The 17,337-nt window shown below is 44.1% G+C and overlaps 1 protein-coding gene across 1 annotated transcript; it reads left to right on the top strand.

Annotated features, from left to right (window-relative positions):
- Nucleotides 1-3,914: 3,914 nt before the first annotated feature.
- Nucleotides 3,915-7,473, top strand: LOC121943263 (P2Y purinoceptor 12). Its single transcript, XM_042486752.2, has 3 exons — nt 3,915-4,058; nt 4,489-4,743; nt 5,814-7,473. Exons 2-3 carry the CDS (start codon nt 4,498-4,500, stop codon nt 6,657-6,659), a joined length of 1,092 nt encoding a protein of 363 aa, XP_042342686.1. The 5' UTR covers nt 3,915-4,058; nt 4,489-4,497; the 3' UTR covers nt 6,660-7,473.
- The last annotated feature ends 9,864 nt before the right edge of the window (nt 7,474-17,337 follow it).

Genomic DNA, 17,337 nt, shown 5'->3' with positions numbered 1-17,337 from the left:
GAAATGTATACACACAAACACTCATACATAAAGACAAAGACAGTCACAAACAAACCACAAGAAAGGACCACCCTGGATACATATTTTCCTCCGTCCAAATGCCTGTTTTGCGACTTTCTACCTGTCACAGTGATGGTCGGCCATCGACTGTTTGTAAAGGTCAGGGGTCGCAGTTCGTCCACATCAACCGGGGTTTTCAGACCACAGCTGTTGCAGCTCTTTGCCTGTTATTAGCTTGATGTTTGCCCTCAAACACTACGGTTTCTTTCCATTATCATTTCCCATACCTCGTACTCGCTGTTATGATGAAAGGCTCTCCAAAGGCCACGCAAAGACAGGGTACTTTTCGTCAAAGCAAAGAAGGCAGCTCCCCACGTGCAGAGAGGAAATTAAGTTTTCCCCTTTTCTCTCTACCTTCATCATTGCCACAGGGTGGAAAAAAGTGCAAGACAGTAGCTGTCTTAGAGCTAGCATGTGGTCTGGGATTGGCAGAAAGTGAAAGTTGTGACTTAAAAGGTCAAGGGGTGACATGGGAGGTGAAGAAAGCAGCACAAAGAGGGAAAGGCATATGTGTGTAGGAAGGGGGCTGCTGAGAGGGCTCAGAGGGGTTTAAATGGAAATTCAGTCAAGTCTTGTATTACGTTCTTTTTATTTCCTCCCTTCATTCCCTTCTTCCTGTCTGTCTGAGAGGGAGCTGACGAGGATTACTGTGAGTGCCAGTGTAGTGCAGTACTGCCTGTGTCAGCAACTGTGCATTCACACACTATTTGATTACGCCTTTGTGTCAATGTTTCATGTAAATGTAAAACATCAATAAAGGAGGTAGGATTACACGATGTCCCCGTCCTCGAGAGGCGTGTGATTTTAAGGCTTGATTACCAAAAAAAACACAGGACACATCAAAAGGAAACGGATTAATTGTTTGAGCAGCTCATGTCAGAGATGAGGTGAAATATTTGACATTCAACAAAGAATAGAAGCAAAAAAAAAAAAAGACGTCAAGTAGAAAAACAGAAAAGTGAACACAAAGACACGCAGAGTATTAAACTGAAAAGCAGCAAGTGTAGCTGTCGAGTGTTCTCCACGTCCTGATCAGACCCAGATGTGCAGACATCACAGCTGTGGGAATTATGAATGCATGTCAATACGGAGGATTGGGAACTCGACCTCATGTACCTCATGTGTATATGACTAAAATTAGGCTGAGCTACACGAGACAGAAAGTGCAAAAGCGTGCAAGTGTGCGCAGACTTTTAGATAAGCATTTGTTTAGGATGTGAAAGCTGCTGACAGTGTCAATCTTGCCCCAGACACAGGAAGTTGCAGGATCACCAGGCTAACTGCTGGCACTCAATGCAATGAAGGGCAGAAGGCCACCAGGGTCATGTGATAAGGAAATGAGTGGAGACCAACATGTACTGAAACTCATAATTCCTATACTAATGATAAAAAAAGAAACTGTTGTGAAACCTCCATACCATGTAGTATAGTATTCTGAAGTTAAACATAGTACTAGCCAATACTAACAGTACAATAGCATTTAACAGTGCAGTTTAATACTATGGAACCATCAATAAATGTTTACATTAATAATTTTCCCATTATTCTTCATTTATATTCTGACTAAATATATTTTATTTTAAATTAATTGACAAAATGTTTTACATTTGACTGTGTTTTCCATTTACAAGTGTATCTTCCTATCACATTCTGTCTGGTTTTGTCCTCTGGGGTAACATTTAGAGGCCGCAGTAGGTGTAATATTATTCCTGTGATGCATACTACAATATCAACCGAGTGTGACGCAATCCGGGCAGAAATCATTATTAAGAATGCTTCTTTAATAACGATTTCTGTAACCTGAGATGTAATTTCCACAGGGGATGTTTTTGTCCTCCTGTTTTCAAAATCCAATATTTATTAACCATGAAGGTCATGTTTAATATGCAACTCAGCCAGATCCTGGTTGTTAATAAGAAATGCTGATTTTTCTATGACATACGCAAAAAAAAAAAAAAAAGCCACAGAGGAGTAGCATGTTTTGCATATTTAGTAATATTCTGGCAGAATTTAGTGTTATGGCCAACTTAATTATTTCTTGGGTTTTATTTTGGTTGCAGATATCCTTAAATCCATGTGGACGTGAAGGAAATGTCTTTTTTTTCTGGGAAAGGATCCTTCTTGGAGAGGACTCTGGGAGAATAATCAGGCAAACATTGCTTTACTTTCACAGAATGCACCCTTATCATATTAGTGTGCCCTGCATTGTTTCGGCCTGAAAGATGTGCAACTCCCAACACTAAAAAACTTCATAATACCTGTCACATTTGGTAGGTGTGGACCAGGAACTTCCCAGAACTAATCTGCAGCAAAAGTGACTTCCCAGATCCTAGCTATCTGGACCTTTCTGGTGTTTCTCTGTCTGCCCAACGTGATTCTGACAAGTAAAACTCCAACATCTCCATATTTCAAGTGCAGTGACCTGAAGACAAATGCTGGGCTCTCCTGGCATGAGGTGGTAAATCGTGTCTGTCAAGTTATTTTCTAATCTGCAGCAAAAGTGACTTCCCAGATCCAAGTACTTTTTGTTAGGTATCGCAATAGGCTACTGTGTGTCCTTACAAACAAAATTACTCAGTAAGTTGAAGATGTCCTAACTTCAGACAATCAAAAAATAACTGCCTGAAATCAGTTTTGTTTTGTTTTATGTTATATTTTTCTTGAAGATTTTTGGACAGGACAGTGTCTGCTATACATTAAAACAGACAGCATTTTGGGGAAGTTTCTTCATGCTCATGCTGTCACAAGGAGGAAACCACTCAAATGGGAACAAATGTCTGTTTCACAATGCGGAGCATGTACCCCTCAGCAGAAATGTTAAAAATAACATGACCTGGGAAGGCAGTTGAATTCACAGTCTGAACAGGATTGTGTGCAATGGGAGCATTATATATCAAAGAATCATCTGCCAAAAACTGTTTCATATTTGAAACAGAAGGTTTTATAGCCACGTGCTTCCAAGCTGTATGTTTTTAAATATTTTGCATAGTATTCTATCAAGAGTCTTGTCCATGCTTTACCTCTTGTGGTCACCTGAGGTTGTCCAGAGTGTTTGTTTTACTTTTTTCCTGGTGCATGCTGGGATGTTGGCAGTTCACCCACCCTGCAGATGAAGGAGTTGGCGGAGAAAATAAAAAGAAGGATGTTTTTCAATGACTCCTGCTGTGACAAATCCTTTTTAAATAACCTTGACTTTTGGTAGTGTTCCTTTAGAATCAGCACATCACATTACAACTGAGCCAGTTTAAATGGATCAGATGATAGATTAGCGTGTAAAAAATATTTAGAGGCTGCAAAATAATTTCATGAATGTAGCACATTTATTTAAACTTGCGTAGAGTGCTTTTAAGTACAGAGAATACATTAAAGAAGCATACATAAAAACTGTTTGAAATAATGCAGAAGTGGTGAAGATAACACAGTAAAGGAAGTAAATAAGAGGAAACACATTAGCTTGTATCACATTTTAAAAGAACAATGATGGATCACATATTTAGAGCATCCTGACACTTTCATCAGAATAACTTGTTATTATTAGAGTTTACTATAATAATGATAATAATGATACATGTGTAATATATGTGTCCACAAGAGCTCAAAAGATAATGTGGCTTTTAAATCATCAACTACTGTTGTTTTATGTCTTCAACTGTGGGGGGTTTTTTTCTGTCAATTGACCTCTGGGGCCAGTAAATACATACAACCGAACTCAAGTCTTAATGTTTGTTAAAACAGATGTAGGAATTAAGTCCACAGCCTTTCCTTTGACAGGAAAGAGAAAGGAGAAGAAAGAGAGAAAGTCTTCCTGTGACTTATGACCCACCAACTTCCACAAACACACACACACACTTGTTTTAAGAACTGAAATTTTTTGGACCAGACAGATGGTCGGTGACAGATTGCACTTGTACAGAGAAGAGCCAGGGACCAAAAAACTCTTAAGAACTGCAGTGGGAGTTTGATGGGACTTCACTGACACATATCTGCACAATTAACAGGTCAGTGACAAACCTGTAATCTTATTTTTTATATCAAATCAATAGATGTGCTAAATAATTACATATTGTTCAAATGTTAAATGTACATTGATCTTGAAGTTAAGATCACATAGAGGCATGAAAACTGTATACTGCAGATGTAATCAAACTGCTGTTTTTTGTCATTGTTGTTGTTGGGTTTTTTATATATGCCTCAACATGCCTCAACACAAATTGAACATATGCACAATATATCTGCAGAATTGCAAGGTTGTATTAAATTGTCTGTACTGTACTGCTTTTATATTATTTGTCCACCCTTTGTATTTGTGGTCAAATGAATGACTCAATTTTTTCATTTTAAAAGTAATTCTAGAAGATTTTTAGACAAATTTCAAGTTGTGTTGTTGTTATTTTTGTTTGAGAACAACTTTTCTGTTGCACTTTTTAGACAACACTCATGGAGAGAACTACAACTTTCCCCCTGTTCTCTGGCAACCACAGCAACAGCACTTGTTCCCGTGACAACGTCTTGAAGACAGTGTTTTTTCCCATCCTCTATTCCTTTCTCTTCTTGGTGGGGCTTTTGCTCAACGGCGTGGCTGTCTGGGTGTTTTTCCGCATACCTTCCAAGTCTTACTTCATTATATACCTGAAGAATATTGTGGTTGCAGATGTCGTCATGACCTTCACATTTCCTTTCAAGGTTTGGTTTAACTGACACCATTATCTTATGAATCACACTTTAAATGCCTTATATGTTAAAACTAATGGCTTTATTGATGGTCATCAAACCATTTCTAATAGATTTGGTATAGGGTATTCAAAAGAGAAACTTGGTTGCTGGGTTGTAAAAAATCTCTTTTGCTGGTGAGAAATTTAGAATCATATTTATTAATAAATGGTCATGAGTTTCTCGCTTTCTAATAAGACATCTGCAATAAGACGTCTGCAGTTATAAATATTGACAACTCTTTAATAAAGGGTACTGAACTATGTGTACAATGACACATTGTTACCATACCAGAAAAAAAAAGATAAGCATCATGTAGAAATGTGAAATATTTATTGTCAGAACAAGAGTTTTTTTCTCACATTTTAAGTTATTATCATATTAATACTACATAGAAAGTTATCTTGTGATAACAAGAAACATATATTGTCATTACAATGTATTTATCTTGTTATAATGTCAAACATTTCATTAATAATTTATTCTTATGCCATAAAACATTTCCCATTCTAGCATGATCACTTCTGTTGTGATAACATGAAATAATAAATTATTGTGTCTTTACATGAAGCATTTTATCTTATAACAGGATAAATAGTCCATCATCATAAAAAATACATTTCTTGCTATAACATGAAAATGTTTTGTTCAAACATTAAAACTTTAAAATCTTTCACATTATTATGTGCTATTTTGTTTTGTTTGAAATTTTTCATGTTGTTTTGTTTTTTTGTTTTGTTTTGTTTTTTAGCAGTAGTAAGCTAGTATGAAAATACATTTTGAAGTTACACTTGTTAATATTCATTATTTAAGTGTTGAGTTTCTCAATTTCTAATATTCCATTAGCAAAACTTAAAAAGCCATCTGCAGTTATAATTGTTGTGAGTTTTTTATTGGCTTGTAAACAATCTATTAAGCATTAATACAGGAATGATCAATAATAAAATCCTAAAATACAACTAAGAAAGCACCACTATATGTCTTAAATTTGAGCACTTAATGTTCTTAATGTTCATTTACATTTCACTACTGTGTTTCTGCAGGTGTTAGCAGACTCTAACATGGCTTCCACTGGGCTGCGTATATTTGTGTGTCGCGTCTCCTCCGTGCTCTTCTACCTCACCATGTACATCAGCATCCTCTTCTTCGGCCTCATCAGCATCGACCGCTGCAGAAAGACTCTCAAGCCCTTTAGGGGAACTAACGCAGCCCGGTTGACCCGTCGCAAACTCCTCTCAGGAGCTATCTGGACCTTTCTGCTGCTTCTCTGTCTGCCCAACGTGATTCTGACAAGTAAAACTCCAACAACTCCACATTTCAAGTGTAGTGACCTGAAGACAAATGCTGGGCTCTTCTGGCATGAGGTGGTAAATCATGTCTGTCAAGTTATTTTCTGGGGGAACCTGGTGACTGTGATCGTATGCTACACTCTGATCACCAAAGAGCTGTATAGATCCTACTCACGCACGAAGGCCCACAGCGCTGGAGGGACTATATGTCGCGCACCAGATGGAGCATCAACTCGGAAACCCCACCAAGCCAAAAGAAAAATGAATGCAAATGTGTTCCTGGTCCTGGCAGTGTTCTTTGTGTGCTTTGTGCCGTTTCACTTTGCCCGTGTGCCGTACACCATGAGCCAAACCCGAGGGGTTCTCTTTGACTGTAAACTCAAGCTCTTCTTCTTTCAGCTGAAGGAAAGCACACTCTTCCTCTCGTCCTTAAACTCTGTTCTGGACCCTCTCATCTACTTCTTCCTCTGTAAGTCCTTCAGGACCACTCTGTTCAAGACCCTGCAGCTGCCTGCTGGTACCTGCAGCAGACTCACAGGGAGAGCGTCAGAGACGGATTCAGGCAGCACCACTCCGAGAGACTCCTCTGTCTGTGCATAAAACCACCCGACATGAAAAAATCTTTTGTAACGTAGTATCTGAATGTGCACGTTCTGTAATGATTTCCTAACCCAATCGTCAGGTAAAAAAGTTGGTAATATATGTTACTACAGCCCAATGTAATATTTGTATGTTATCATGTAATGGATATGTTGAAATTTTATGTTTTTTTACATTTTATCAATGCTGTGGTTAACGTGGTTTAGGTTTAGGCACAAAAACATTTTGGTTACGGTTATGGTTAGGAAAAGATCATGTTTTGGCTTACAGTATCTGGTTTTGGTGGCACTATCGCAGCAGAAAACACTGCAATGTCACAGGAAAAAAAACAACCACTTTTTGTGCCCTGTTGGAAAAACAGAAACAGGTGGCTAAAAAACACTTACGTTTGAGAGTGAAAAAGCAACTGGAAAAAAATGCAATTGGTTATTAAAGCACAACCAGTTTTTCAGTGGTGGTCTGCTGCTTGAACTCCCCAAGGTGCCACTTCATGCACTATCCTCTCCAGGAGGTGATGACAAATTCAGCTGATAGACCGGAGCGCCGCTCTGAGAGACTCCTCTGTCTGTGCATAAAACTCCTGACATGATAAAGACTTTTGTAATGTGATATCTGAATGTGCACTTTCTGTGATGATGTCCTGGTGCTTTGCCAGAAAAAATGTTGGTATTGTATGTGTCTGAAAACTAACTGGTAACTGCAAATTGGTTGAAACTTAACGTTTAAAAAGTGTGTCTAATGTATAGTTAGGTTTAGGCACAAAAATCTCTTGGTTATGGTAAGGAACAAAAAATAAAAAACAATCGTGATATTATCTCCCGTGGAATAACAGCAGCGGGTTACTAATCCATAACCACATTGGTTGTTTGTTGGTCCCTTCACCTTTTAACAAAGTCAGCTCATAGACTATGTCACTTTAAAACTTGATATGATGAGCATGATATGTGCAAATGAAACATATTTGTGGTTTGCAGAAATATATACATTGCCAAAGTTTGGTGGTGATTTGGACTGGATGTCCTGTTGCGATTGTGGCAAGGCGAGCGGAATCAAAAGGTTGCTGACAACGCCACCTGGGGGCTTTCACCCCAGGATATAACAGGACTTCATAAGTTACCAGTTTTCGATTTGCAACAAGGCACATGAGGTCAAAAATAACTCCACAGGACGAGAGCGTGATTTCCAATTATAAAAATATTTTATTAAACAATTATTTTAACCGAGTAACAGACTAAATAAATCAACATAAAAGATGGTAATTAATGGTGAGAAATGATGTGAGGAGCCACTTAAAGGAAATAAGGACAGGGCTGGGGCTTACTACGACAGCGGTAACAAAAAAGGAGGGATCCAAAACTACACTTCACCCGTGACACTGCAAAACCAAAACGTGAAAAAGGAACCACCACTAGGAACCGCTGGCTCTGGGCCTCAGCACCTGTCAACAGGAAGAAAACAATATTAAAACCATAAAATCAAGGCAGTCCTCACACACAACATAATCAAAAATAACACCCCAAAGCCAAAAGAAACTATACTAAATCGCAAATTATCAAAATCAAGAAAAGAAATATTTCTAAACAATTAATCCGATATAACAGAAACTCAAGCAATAATAATTCAATGAAAAGAAATAACAAATAAATTCAAACAATAAATCCAATATAACACTAAGACGCAATAATAATCCAATAATAATCAATAAATGTCTGCCACTCTAATTTAAAACAGTCTTGGCGGGTGTGGCTCTGTGGCAATAAAGTTAGGACGCCTCTGGGCGCACGCCGCAACTTTTGGCTAGGTTGTGTTGCTACAGCCTTTGACTGCAGTCAACAGGGCCGGATCGGAGAGTCAAATGCAGGTTTCGACCCGGAGCGCCGAGTCAAAGCGTGCTGAGTCCCACGAAGAGCCATCGGAGGACAGTTACCCCGCAGAATGGACGAGAGGGGGTCAGCCATGAGCCAAAACGACGCCGAAGCCAAGATGAAACTAAAAAAGAAAAACCCAGGCTAAAGGAAGAGCCCGGACACAGAAATAGCCTGACACAGAAAGAGCCAGGACACATAAAGAGCCAGGACAGCAGCAGGCTTTCACAGCGGCGCTGCGTGACGGCCAGCAGACGGAGAGCAGGATCAGAGATGTCACCGAGGCAGGAGGAGGAAGCGCACACCCCAGACTCTAGCAGCGACAGCCGGGAGAAACAAATCAGTACACCTCACCACCATCGACAGCATAATATATAAAAAACAGAGAACTGAGCATCCCACCAGAGAGTGCACCACACACACACTGCCCCGAGGGAGACAGCTCGGCTCCAGGTAACACCTGCCGCTGCCGGACGGAGCTTAAACTGAGGTAAGCGCCAGGCCCACAACACAGAATAACTTGAGCAGATCGAGGAGACACAGAGCAGGCATACCTTTGTTTGGAGATTTAACCTGCAAACCAGCGAGACGCCACCACACACGCTTGTCGTGGGTGAAGGAGGAAGAGGAAGCGGAAAGAACGAGACGGGTCCGACTCTGGTCCATTTATAGGCTGGCGCGCAATTGTCTGCCACACTGCCCCTCACGGCAGGGAGCGAGCGCTATCCTGCCACATCTACCCCTTCAGATTTTTGCGCCGGCCCGGACGATAAGCAGAAAATTACGGAAGCTAACACCAAGGTCTAAAATGGCCATTTGGGCATTAGACACAGGCTGTGGGGGCTACCATGCGGGCCTGCAGGCAAGGGAAGATGGTGGGGGTTGGAATGCTGGCCGGGTTGTAGCGCTGAGCAGTCCGACGCAGAACCTGCTGACTGGTGCTGGGTTGCTCTGAGGGGACAACGAATGAACGGATGGCACAGTGCCCTCGATGTAGGAACTGCACTTGAACTAGCCTGAACCTCTGAACGGATTTCGCAGAGGGACGACTCGACCCGCAGAAGGCAAAGGTGTTTCAGGTACCAAGAGCCACAAGTCACCATCACTAAGGGAGTCAGCCTCCACCTGTTCTGATCTACAAGGCGGTTGGGCCCTAGGAGGGGCTAATAGATTCACATGGCCACGAACAGCCTTCAACATATCTCGATGGACCGTCTGTACCTGGTGCAGATTACGACGGGAGCAACAGTGTAGACCGCCCTGATCTACTGGGGCTTTTAACACCTGGTGAACAACAGAACTCCAGATATCCTGGATTTTATGTCGCAATTCCCCTGGCACTATGATCTTTTACATACACCAACTGGCCCACTGGTAGAGGCGCCTCACTTAACACACTGATCATGGCGCCCTTCCGGCGACCAGCAGCAGCTAACAATCCCGCCTCCAGCACCCTCAAAGCCACATTAAGCCTGGCTCGATGCTCCACAACCCAGTCCTGTACTTCCCCAATGTGACAGGATCCTGAACTCGCCCTAACAGGAAGTCAATGGGAAGACGAGGTTCTCTACCAAACATCAGGTAGAAAGGTGACTCTCCTGTACCCTGATGAGGTGTGGTATTGTATGAAACAACACTTGAGGCAAACAGGGGACTCCAGTCCCGCTTCCTGAAGCTGGAAGAGTGCGCAACAGGTTATGAAGGGTTCGATTAAACCGCTTCACACTGCCCGCTGTTCACGGATGGTAATGCAGGCGAGTGGATTTAGCGACCTCATACAAAACCACAGAGCTGGTGAATCAAGGCGCCTCAAAACTCCTACCCTGGTCTGAGTGCAGGCTGCTTGGAACACCAAATTTGTAGAACCACTCAGTAAGGAGGACCTGAGCCACAGTGGAGGCCCGTTGGTCTCGGTGGGGACAGCAACGTGTGAACTTTGCTAAAAAACATCTGTCATGATCAGGACATTTCAACACCATTGCGGACGGCTCAAGCAGGGTAAAGTCAACAGCCACAATTTCATTCTCTCGGAGGCAAGCAAGCGACCCATGTAACTATGTGGAACTGGGCCGGAGTCCTGGCAACCTGGCAACGCCGCACTCTTGGACCCACTGTTTAATGTCCGCGACATCTCGCCAATAGCATCGCTGCTCACCAGGTCGGTGGTCCGGATCAATGCCCTGGTGGCCATGCTCCTGGTGTAACCGATGAGGTCCCGTGCTGCAGAGCAGCGGGCAAAATCAACTGGAAAAATTCACTCCCGCCATCAGGCTTGATAGACCTGCCGGTGGAGCACACCTCTCTTCGACTAAGCCGGTCCCACTGACGTTAACAAAGCCATTGCCGGTTTAGAAACCTGCAGCCTCTCAGCGGAGTTGGCTTAGCCCGTCTCCGCCAGAACACCAGGACTTCCCTACAAGGGGATTCTGCTTCCTGCAAGGCACAAATATCAGCAGGAGAATGAGATGGAAAACCGATACCACACTCTGGGTTGCCGTAACTACTGGTCTGGACGCGCTTGTAAGCTGGAGGGCATTGGGGATTGAAGTGCCTGGCACAACACCCTCAGCCAAGCCAGAACCAGACATATACTGCCGAGAAAGTGCCAGTCAGCGATTACTGGCGACCTGAACGATACTTGATGTTGATGTCAAAATCAAATGCAGCCAACTGAGCAGCCCAACGATGCTCAGTGGCTCCAAGCTTGGCGGACTGCAGGTAACTCAACGGATTGTTATCAGTAAAAACCAGACACTTATGGCCCAACAAATACTCACTGGAACTTTTCGGTCATGGCCCACTTCAATGCCAAGAATTCTAACTTCATGGAGCTGTAGTTATCCATGTTAGCTCAGTGGGCCTGAGACCTCGGCTGGCATAAGCCACAGGCTGCACACCTCTGTCGGTCTCTGGGAGAGCACTGCCCCAAGGCCACTGTGACTAGCGCCGACCTCCAAAATGAAAGGACGAGAAAAGTCGGCATAAGTTAGAACAGGTGCTGACACCAACCTCGACTTCAAGGCCTCAAAACTGGTCTCACACTGGGTCGCCCAAGCAGCACTAAGAGCCTGCTCAGAACCTTTTCTGACTTCTTGTTGGTAAGCTCAGCCACTAACTTATGCAGAGGACTAGCGAAGCGCAAAGCCCTCAACAAACGCCGGTAGTAGCTAAGTAAAACCCAAAAGGAACGCAACTCAGAGACATGACGAGGCCGCCCCACTTGGACACAGCTCTCAATCTTTTCGGGTCTGTGAGACACCCTCACTGAGATCACATGGCCCAAGTACTTAACTTCCTTCTGAAGAAGGTGCACTTCTCCAGTTTGGCCTTCAAGCCTTCCTTCTGAAGGCATCAGCACAACCTTCAGCTGCAGATGTTGAGACACAGAGGAGGAGAAGATGACAATGTCATCAAGGTACAGAAGAAGAGACTGACCTTGCTGATCCCCAAACATCCTCTGCATCAGCCGCTTGAACGCATTTCGGGCGTTACACAGTCCAAAAGGCATCCTATTGAACTCAAACAGCCAAATGGAGTGCAAAAGGCAGTCTAATGATCGGTCGATTTATAATCTGGTTGTACCCACTGGCAAGATCAATGGTTGAGAACCAGCGGGCACCACCAGTGCATCAAGGCTTCCTCAATGCGAGGCAAAGGGAAAGCATCCCACGGGTTCATTATTCAGAAGACGGTAGTTCACGCACGCAAACCGTCAGCCCTTCTTACGGACCAAAACAATGGGCGAGGCATAAGGGCTACTGCTCTCCTTAATGACCTGGCGCTCGAGGAGCTGGTTGATGTGAGCTTACCGCTTCAGACTCAGAGGGGGGATGCGACGGTACCTCTGCCTCACCGACATCATCCAGGAGCGGAATGTCATGGGAGATGAGGTTGGTACAGCCCAAGTCACCATCATGGGTTGCAAAAACTGAACTGTACTCCTGCAACAAGGACCTCACCTCCCCCTGCTCTTCCTCTGTCAACATTGACAGATCTACCTGTGGCGCAACCCCGAAATTGAGCTAGAAGCGTGGGAAGAGACGGAAGCTGTAGCCTGCCGCACCTCTGTTACCCTGTGGTAAACTCACAACTTGGGCGCTGCTGAGAGCACCCAGACAGGTCCGTGGTACAAGAGAATGTCAGTTGTCCCCACATTGACCACTGGGATGTCCGCACTGACAACACGAACCAAACAGGGGATGCCAGCAACCCATCTGGCAGACCAGACTCAGGGGGCTCAAACAGCACAGCCTGCTCTGAAAACTGCGCAGGAGCAAGTGCTGGCAACAAGCTTCATTACCCCACCAGGGATGCGGAGGTCTTTACCTTGCACCCTGACTGAACCAGTAGGGTGTTTAAGACCCTGGGCTGCAACCTGGTGACATTTCTGAAGGGCCTCAATGACTGGGCCAGGGGCCTGTAACACAGGGGTGCATCGAACAGAGAGACCCACCATAGGCCCCAAAAAGATCTTGATAACAACGCCTGATCCGTTCCCATCCCCAAAACTCCAGGGACTGAGGTCACAGCTTCAGGGGGGTCTTTAACAACCAGGATCCCACAACGGGACATCACCTTGGCACAAAGGGTCACATCAAGCTCTAAATAGCCAACATACGGAATAGGTAGGCCATTAGCTGCCCGGAGCCGCAACCAATTACAGGACTGCAGGCGATCATGTTCCCAGGATGCAAAGTGCTCCTGAAAGAAACTTTCTGTGATGGTGGGAAACCATGGACCCAGTGTCCACCAAGCATGGCACAGAGACATCGCCCATCAAAACATTTGTAGTGGGACAAGAGGACATTAAACCAGACAGTTTACTTCCTTCAGAGCCTGGAGGTGCCCCCACTGAGCTGTGGCTCAGAAGCTCAGCGGGCTTCAGCCGACGGCTGCTGAGTGGACAAAGCAGGCCTAGAGGTGGGAATTTGGCCCCGTGAGCAGAGTGAGCGCCAACACGTGATGGAACACGCCACCATCACACTCACGGGCAAAGTGCCCGGCTGCTGACACCTGCGACATATAACTGGGTTGGCGTGCTGTCCTACCTTGAGATTGGGGGGCCTGTAAGGCAGCCACGGTGCGGGTTAGATGGTTAAGCTGTTCTTGTTGGCGCTTTAAGAGGTCCATCAGTTCAGTTAAACCGGCCCCTGTGGGACAACCACCGGGCCGGGTGGAGCGACTCTGGACACTAACTGTAAACCATGAGCAGATGGAAGAGAGCAGCTGCCCAATGCAGCACCTCCAGGAAAACCTCCTCTCCCATCTAATGGCCTCCCAGCAGACCTTTAACAATGAAGCTGTGGGCTCGCTACCGACCATTTGAGCCGACCACGGGCGAGAGAGCCGTCAAGCGACATTCTCACGTTTAACTGATCACAAGAGCAGAACCTCAGAGTTCGCATCTTATCAGGGCGACTGCTTGATACTCTCCATTAGGAGCTAACAAAGCCAGGAGAACTCCTGCAGTGTCTCACCTTCCTGTTGCTGCCTCGCAAAGAAAGCCTGCTGCAGGTGACATAAGACAGCGAATGGCCATACAGCCTCGTGAAGATGGAAAAATGAGCTGATCCTCGCCCACACCCGGGTCGAAAATCCCATCTCTCACGCCTCCCTCCAAATGGTCAAGGATGAAGAGGGCCTGATCAGCAGCAGAGAGGTGGCGGCTCGCATGCATGTCTGTATCTCCTCAACCCACCTAGCCACACCGATACCTGACCTACCATTAAACACAGGACATCTACGGTCCCTGGGGAATCACCACCAGCCTGGCCACAACAGGAGGAGGAGCCTCACTAGCACTAGCACCACTAGTTGTCTCCGAGGACACCGACGCTGCCCCATCAGGGGCCAAATGAGGCGCAGCATGCTCCTGACGGAGTCGCTCGTTGTCTGCCCTTAGCTCCAACACAAGCTCTTTGAGCCGCTGCACTTCCTCCTCCATACCGCCCACAAAATTCATTCCCACCTACCCCTCTGATAGGAAAGAGGGGATGATTTTAAACAACGCACTGTTGCCATTGCTGTCTTGGCTCTATAACAAACCCTAGCTAGAAAGCTTACATTAATAAACACTACAAAATTTTAAAATGGAAATCACGTCTCTGTCCTTTAAAACTGTGGATCCTGCCGACAACGCCAGATTGTGGCAAGGTAGGAATCAAAAGGTTGTTGATTAACGCCACCTGGGGGCTTTCACCCCAGGATATAACAGGACTTCATAAGTTACCAGTTTTCGATTTGCAACAAGGCACGAGGTCAAAATAACTCCACAGGACGAGAGCGTGATTTCCAATTATAAAATATATTTTATTAAACAATTATTTTTAACCGAGTAACAGACTAAATAAATCAACATAAAAGATGGTAATAATGGTGAGAAATGATGTGAGGAGCCACTTAAAGGAAATAAGGACAGGGCTGGGGCTTACCACGACAGCGTAATAAAAAAAGGAGGGATCCAAAACTACACTTCACCCGTGACACTGCAAACCAAAACGTGAAAAGGAACCACCACTAGGAACCGGCCGCCTGGGCCTCAGCACCTGTCAACAGGAAGAAAACAATATTAAAACCATAAAATCAAGGCAGTCCTCACACACAACATAATCAAAAATAACACCCAAAGCCAAAAGAAACTATACTAAATCGCAAATTATCAAAATCAAGAAAAGAAATATTTCTAAACAATTAATCCGATATAACAGATACTCAAGCAATAATAATTCAATGAAAAGAAATAACAAATAAATTCAAACAATAAATCCAATATAACACTAAGACTTAATAATCCAATAATAATCAATAAATGTCTGCCACTCTAATTTAAAACAGTCTTGGCGGGTGTGGCTCTGTGGCAATAAAGTTAGGACGCCTCTCTGGGGCGCACGTCGGCAATCTTTTGGCTAGGCTGTGTTGCCACAGCCTTTGACTGCAGTCAACAGGGCCGGATCGAGAGTCAAATGCAGGCCGACCCGAGCGCTGAGTCAAAGCGGCTGGAGTCCCACGAAGAGCCACACGGAGGACAGTTACCCCCGCAGAATGGACGAGAGGGGGTCAGCCATGAGCCAAAACGACGCCGAAGCCAAGATGAAACTAAAAAAAGAAAAAAACCCAGGCCAAAAGGAAGAGCCCGGACACAGAAATAGCCCGGACACAGAAAGAGCCAGGACACATAAAGAGCCAGGACAGCAGCAAGGCTCACAGCGGCAAGCGTGACGGCCGCAGACGGAGAGCAGGATCAGAGATGTCACCGAGGCAGGAGGAGGAAGGACACCCCAGACTCTAGCAGCGACAGCCGGGAGAAAACAAATCAGTACACCTCACCCGACCATCGACAGCATAATATATAAAAACAGAGAACTGAGCATCTTTACCCGCAGAGAGTGCACCACACACACTGCCCCGAGGGAGACAGCCTGGCTCCAGGTAACACCGCGCTGCCGGACGGAGCGAAACTGAGGTAAGCGCCAGGCCCACAACACAGAATAACAACTTGAGCAGATCGAGGAGACACAGAGCAGGCATACCTTGTTTGGAGATTTAACCTGCAAACCAGCGAGACGCCACCACACACGCTGTCGGCTCCGTGAAGGAGGAAGAGGAAGCGGAAAGAACGAGACGGGTCCGACCTGGTCCATTTATAGGCGATGCGCAATTGTCTGCCACACTGCCCCTCACGGCAGGGAGCGCAGCGCTATCCTGCCACACTAAGAATTGGATAAAATCCAAATTCTTTTATTTTTTACTAAACATTAGAGAAGTACAGGTGAAAGACAGGTGTTTTCTGTCATTTGTGATGATCGACATGTTGATCATCACAAAATTCTTAAAACACCATTGTTTTATAAGTCTAGAGTTTCTACATTGTAACATAAAGTAATCAACCTCTATTTTATTATCTACCATTGGAAAACAGACTGATATTGTCACTTAAACAAAGTCTAACTGTGAAAACAAAGTTTTGTTTTTGGTTTAACTGTGTCAAAACTGAGGAACTGACACTGTCATAGTTTCCTTGTTTTCTTTTTGGTTCACTATTCCACTTAATAACAACATAAAGTTCTTTTCCCATGTCTTGATTACCACTGATGTGAAAAAGAAGAAATGTGATGCATTAATCTACAAGCTAAAAAATAAATTTTCATCCAGAGTATTCCTCTAAAGTAGCTAAACATGTATAATAAGCTTCAAGTCTTACAAATAACCTCTTGTCAATACACAGTGATCCCTTACTGTTGCATGAAGGTGTTGCAGTTAGGATGATTCCTCTGGATAATAATTATGGTTGGTGAGTCTGCAGTTATGTCTGCATATGTTTGTGATCTATTGTTGTTCAGTTTTGCTGCTAATAATGATCTCTGTCTTTCGGAGTAACTATCTAAAAAATATTGGGTATGGAGCGTCTATTGCTTTCTGTTCCAACTACACTGCTTAAGATTGGGAACTCCCAGTTCTACATAAATCCATAATAGTCAACTGTAAAAGAAGACAGTTTCATTATTTGTTGTACCTTTTTCCCATAGCAAAATTTTAAACCACATTTTGCTGTCTCAGCCACTATATATGATTAATTCCTGTTACCATATTCACTTCTTGCTGAGAATGTACTTGTCTAAATAGATAAATACATATTGCTATCACTGTGTTTATTAATTCACTGTAGTACTGAGGAAGTGAGAACCAAGTTAAAAGAAGATAATGATTACAAGCTACACTTGCACTAAATAATAACTATTGAACCATTATACAAAATTACTGTAGACGTTTATCATATCTTTGTAAAAAAAAAAAGCCACACTGAGACCAGTTGA

Source organism: Plectropomus leopardus, chromosome 6 (genome assembly GCF_026936395.1).
Source record: "Plectropomus leopardus strain MGB_pleo_1.0 chromosome 6, ASM2693639v1, whole genome shotgun sequence".
NCBI lineage: Eukaryota > Metazoa > Chordata > Actinopteri > Perciformes > Serranidae > Plectropomus > Plectropomus leopardus.
The sequence above is the reverse complement of the archived record's forward strand: the minus strand, read 5'-3'. Positions and strand labels throughout refer to the sequence as shown.

Coding starts and splice junctions, on each gene's coding strand:
- LOC121943263 (XM_042486752.2), top strand. CDS start 4,498: ATGGAGAGAACTACAACTTTCCCCCTGTTCTCTGGCAACCACAGCAAC. Junction 4,744..5,813: donor CCTTCACATTTCCTTTCAAG/GTTTGGTTTAAC, acceptor GTGTTTCTGCAG/GTGTTAGCAGACTCTAACAT.